The following is a 5,628-nucleotide window of genomic DNA, read 5'->3' on the forward strand; positions in this document are numbered from 1 at the left end:
AAATGGCTACTTCAATAAAGCTGGAACTACAAAAAGGGTAGAATTTTGGAAATATTACAATTTGAAAAAAATCATCCATTAACTTAATGTCCCTTTATTGAAATACAATGATATACACATTCAATTACCCCACAGATAAAGGTGAACTAGCTTTAGAAAAAATGTGGAATTTTGATGTGGAAGTGCTGTAAACTGATGATGTCTTAACCTGTGTTTTTCCCATCAGATCATCCTGGCGTTTGGTAACTACATGAACAGTTCCAAGAGAGGAGCAGCATACGGCTTTAAGCTACAGAGTCTGGACACGGTGGGTCATTTTGTTTCGCTTGTCTTCTCATTATGTGGATTTTTCCTTGAAGAAAACAACCAATTCCATTGTTGACGATGGCCTCTATTTTTTTAGAATGTGACGACCTCTGTTGCTGCCTTCCCACCCCGGCTGATAAGTAGATTTTCCATGATGACCTCTATTGTTCTTTAATACGTTATGACCTTCGACAGACCCCTCCCACCCCAACTCCTGCAACTTTCAATTATGACCATTATTGTTCTGTAATGCTACGGCCGCGTGGCGCGTTGGTACACCCGATCCCTCGATCTTGGAAGTTAAGCAGTATTTGGATGGGTCAGTCCCCCAACCAAGGACGTCCGGATTGCTGTTACAGTAGCCTCACGAAACTTACCATGAAATCGTCGTCCGTGAGGGACGTAAAACGGGGGTCCCGTGCTCGAGGAGGTGCCTCGACCACGTTAATCAGCCTCATTACCCACACTTTGGGTACCTACTGGCTGCAAAATACACCTGATATTATATGTAATATGATTTTGGCTGCCCCCCTCCCACCCCAGTTGCTGGACACTCGCTCCACAGACAGGAAGCAGACGCTGCTGCACTACATCGCCAGAGTTGTTGCCATGAAGTACCAGGACATCGCCACCTTCCACAACGAGCACAGGTTCATCGAGAAGGCTTCTCAAGGTGAGGCTAAGGAACTTGACCTTGTGTGACCCTGTGTGTTGTTGACAATGCCATAAGCTAGATGTAGATTTAGCTCTACGACGTTATACGACAAACATGTATGTGAAAACCTTTCCTTCATGTGAGCTTTACTAAAAACAAAGCTTTCTTTTTTCTTGGCCAGAATGGAGTGAAGAATTGCTGTTGTTTTTTTTTTGCTTGTCGGCATGTATCTGTCTATGTTTCTGAGATTCCCAATAAGAACAATGCAGTCTTACTGTAAACCATATACAATGTAAATGTACCATTCTCAATGCTATATGTAACTGTTGTTTTCTCTCTGGTGCTATACACAGTTGCAAAGCAATATGGATAAGGGGATGAAGTCTGCTATCCCCTGTTGCCTTGTACTTGTCCTTGACCTCTGTTTGACCTTGTTCCCTCCCAGTGTCCTTGGAGAACGTTCTGTACGACGTCCGAGAGCTCCTTAAAGGAATGGAGCTAGTGAAGAGAGAGTTCTCCTTCAATGAAAACCCCATCTTGAGGGACTTCTTGGAGGCATCTCAGGATAAGCTGGACAAGCTGCAAGACGACGCCAAAACTGCTCAGGTAAACAACAACAATAAACAATAAACAACAGCTGCTGGTGGTAGCTTTTATGTTGGTAGGACATAAATTTTGTTTTGCACCAATGTTTATTGTTAAAGTCGACATCCTACTATCTCGGACAGATTTTACAGTATACTAGTATTTAGTTTTTAATTTTCAATTTTGGTGCATGTTTTCTTCTTCTTCTGATTATAGGAAGCATACACAACAGCAGTGGAGTACTATGGAGAGAGTCCGAGGACGTTGTCTCCAAACCAGTTCTTCTCTTTATTCGTCCGTTTCACCAAGGCATACAAGGTCAGTTGTAGAGCTTGTGCATACAAATAGTTAATACATGGATAGATTTGAAAGCTGTGCATTGGTACTTGTTTTTCAGAGTGGAGAGTAATATTATAGTTAGGATCATTTGTTGTTATCATGAATTAGTTGGGCAAGCATTGACAGAGGATCCAAATCTTCATCCTTCTGGTCTAAAATCAGAGTCACTGAACCACTGGGCCCACATGACAAGTCTCTTAGCTTGCAAGCATGCCTTTAATATAACAATCCCAAACTAACATCAGACTGCTGTTAACCCCGCGCTACGTCCTGTTCTTGTGTCTAGATGTGGGAAAAAACTGAGTCTAGATTGGGCCTTAGCTTGTGAGCATGTCTTGATGACAATCACTGCTAACATCAAACTGTTTCCCCCCCAGGATGCAGAAGTGGAGAATGAGAAGAGGCTGAGGCATCAGCAGGCTGAGGTGAGTATGAGTGCCTTCACGTTATTTTAGGTGTTTGTTACCTCCAGTAAATATTCATGGAGGTTACATTTTCACTAGCGTTAAACTTCGTGTGTGTGTCTAGCTGTCTTTAAACAAGATAACTCAAGAACGGCTGGGTGCATTGGTTTCATCCTTGGTGTGTTTGTATTGTGTGCTGAAAGCTGGAAATGATTAGATTTTGGGCTCCCTAGCTGCTTCCCTTGGTACTGCAGCACAACTTCCGGTTTTGCTATCTTGTGTTCTGAACAAGTTATGGTCACAATTTTTGGGTGTTAGATAGCTCTTGCGCTCAGGAAGAAGTGGCATAAGTTTGGGCCCCCTAGCGGCTAGTTGTACAATATAATGTTTATCTTGTTTTGTGTGTGAGTTAAGTATAATGGTACTTGTTGTAAATGAAAGAATGCAGAAACCGTCTTACCTGCTGGTTTTTATGTATCTTGTACTGACATATTGTGTAACACTGTGTTTGATGGAATCTTGTTGCAGGATGAAACAAAGGCAGTGAAGAAGCAGAAACAGAGCAGACAGGAGCAGATGAAACAGAGTCAGGTGAGTTTGGAGTTTGTTTGTTTGTTTGTTTGTTTGTTTGTTTATTTAACCATGCAGGGTATACATACCTTCAATCTTTATTCAATCTTTATTTGGCCCTGGTGGGTCTCAGACATTAACAATAAATGACATCAATATTCGTGTCTGTTATTCCTAAATCACTCGTAACACTTCAGCTGTGCACAGTGTTATATTGTTGTAGAAGTGTCCTGCAACTACATGTACCGGGTACATTCAGCCCTTCTTCATTTCACTCCACATTACACCCTTCCCTATTCCTGACAAACACCCTTAGCTCCTCAGTTTTTGTATTCTTTATCAAGTTCTTATCTCTCTGTCTTTAGGGACTACCCTGTACAGGCCTTAGTAGGTCTGTATCAGTATATATCTGTATAGCTGGTATAACAGCCCTTCAGTGTAACAAACATGCAAGCTACAGCATCCAGCTTCTGTATCCGTGCAGCCAGTATAACTGCCTTCTGTATAACACACCTGGTGTTTGGCAGCAGCTGGCTCTAGGCATTGTCTGGTTTGTAGCTGGTCAAAGCTCCATGTATCTAGTGAGAAAGCATGTAGTGTACTAATACAACTGCACCAATCCATGCCTTGGACTGGAGAGGCTTTTCTTTCTGTCTTTTGTCTTTGTAGTTTTATGCAGTGCTGACAAATATTTCACTATTTCACTCCATTTATAACAAAATCTAAGCTTTACAACATGAAGTTGATGAAGATTTAACAGCAAAAATACAACATGGGCTCCCAAAGAGTGAGAGGAACAAAAACAATGTAAATGTAAAGCTGGAGGCATCCCTAGTTCAAGTGTTGTGCTGAATAGTCTGTTGTTTGTTTGTTTATTTGTTTGTTGTGTCTTGCAGGATGCTCTCCTGGCAGAGTTGAAGCAGAAGAAGTTTAAGGACCAGAAGCCGGACGCGTATCACGGGGCGATCGAGGACATCATCACAGGTGAGAGCAACACCAGTCAATCAAAATTCAAGCTTCTTCTTCTGAATTTTTCTTCAAATACAATTCAATAGCTACAACTGGATAAAGACGGATATCTTAATAAAGAGACTCTTTTTACACAACCATTATTCTCACCAATGTTTCGTTGACCATCTCTAGGATAAAGCAGGAGATTTACTTCCAGACGTTTTGAGTGTCACTGACATCCATCACTCTTCTTCTGCATCACTAGGATGAACTGGCAGAACAGTTCAATACAAGACTAGTACAGCTTACTTTAATTTGTATCCAGTTGTAGAGATTGAATCGTATTTGAATATTGTTATCCTGGATGTCAAACCTTCATAAACATTCTAAATTGTTAGTGCTTGGATTTTCAAAGAGTCACACACAGATTCACAGAATGAATAGATTCAGACATACATGTATTCAATTTTTCTTCCCAGGCCTGTCTCCTTAATAAACATGCTTTTTTTTGTGGTTTGGTATTGTCTTGTTGTACGGCGGACTAGAATATCTCAAGTGAACCACTGTTTCTTTTTTTCTTTCCGTACACTCAGATCTGAAGAACGAACCATACCGACGGTCGGACGCACTTCGGCGCAGCTACCGCCGCAAACAGGAGGAAAACCTCAAGGTCACCATCAGCAGTGAGATGGACGTGTGACCTTGACCTGAAGGTCGTGACCTTGATCCACAGGTCACCTCTCTGAAGGTTACTGACTCCAAAAGTCTAATCTATATACAAACATAACTAATTTAGTGATGCCTTTCATGAGTACATGTTCATCAAATAGAGCTGTTAGGACTTGAAAAGGTGTGTATGCATCATATCATCCTGTGCACAGGAATTGATGATGTCACTGCTCTGGCCAAGCTTGAAGCAAAAGTGAATTTAGTTGTCTCCAAAATTTATATTTTATATATCAAAGACAATTAAAAATGTAATCTCATGAAGAAAGTCTGTGTTTGAAAACAGATGTTTATTCTCCAAGCTTTTCTCATTCGCTGCATTGTGCCTTGTCAAGGTCAGACAAATTCAATTCTGTGGACGACATCCCTGAAAACCCTGTATTTGATGCTAGAGAACGAGGTAAAATATGTCTCATTCATGACATTTGTGCTTATATTTACGACAATCATGTGATGTTCTCTTCCTTTGTGTTAGACTAATGAAGGGTTTCTGGCACTTCTCAATATTTGGCCACCTGTTACAGACTGAGTACTGTCACCTATTGTTGCCCATTCGTGAAAGGATCAAGATGTCGTCGTTTTTCTCTTTGAGAGGCACCATCCACAAATTCACATTTGTTTGCCTTACCCTTGCTACATGTAAGGTGGCTACTTCTCATGTATATTGCTAAGGTGGATACTTCTCATGTATAAAGTATTTTTAAATGTGAGTGAAAAGTAAGAAATTCTACGAAGAAATTGATGTTTCTATCCCCTCTGTGCCTTAAACTTGACGTTATACATTATGCAGATGATTTCAATGTTATGTAAGCAGTGACAATTTAACCTTCCGTAACCAGTTCTATTTGTTCCTGGTAAATTTGTGTGAATGCAGAGAAATTAAAAACTGCCAGATTGTTTAGGCAGTGATGGTTTACTGTACAAAGCTCTACTGTTGCATCGCTTTTTTTCGTGGTGCAAAGATTTTCAGTTGAGAAAGAAATTTGTGAATGATTAAATCAGAGATTTGTGGAAATTGTTTTGTTGATCAGATAGGAAATGAAAGTACTTAGCCATAGTGGCACTGTCAATACTTATGCACCACTAGTAATC

General features: G+C 40.6%; 1 protein-coding gene across 1 annotated transcript in view; it reads left to right on the top strand.

Annotated features, from left to right (window-relative positions):
* LOC118424824 (formin-like protein 2) overlaps positions 1-5,121 on the top strand; it is a 1,075,906-nt gene extending 1,070,785 nt beyond the window's left edge. The window contains exons 23-30 of the mRNA XM_035833626.1: positions 227-307; positions 850-979; positions 1,407-1,567; positions 1,763-1,864; positions 2,263-2,310; positions 2,818-2,880; positions 3,756-3,843; positions 4,404-5,121. Coding sequence (XP_035689519.1) covers positions 227-307; positions 850-979; positions 1,407-1,567; positions 1,763-1,864; positions 2,263-2,310; positions 2,818-2,880; positions 3,756-3,843; positions 4,404-4,510 — 780 coding nt within the window. The 3' untranslated portion in view covers positions 4,511-5,121. The remainder of the gene's footprint in view (positions 1-226; positions 308-849; positions 980-1,406; positions 1,568-1,762; positions 1,865-2,262; positions 2,311-2,817; positions 2,881-3,755; positions 3,844-4,403) is intronic.
* Positions 5,122-5,628: the final 507 nt, after the last annotated feature.

The sequence above is a fragment of the Branchiostoma floridae genome, chromosome 10 (assembly GCF_000003815.2).
Source record: "Branchiostoma floridae strain S238N-H82 chromosome 10, Bfl_VNyyK, whole genome shotgun sequence".
Taxonomy (NCBI): domain Eukaryota; kingdom Metazoa; phylum Chordata; class Leptocardii; order Amphioxiformes; family Branchiostomatidae; genus Branchiostoma; species Branchiostoma floridae.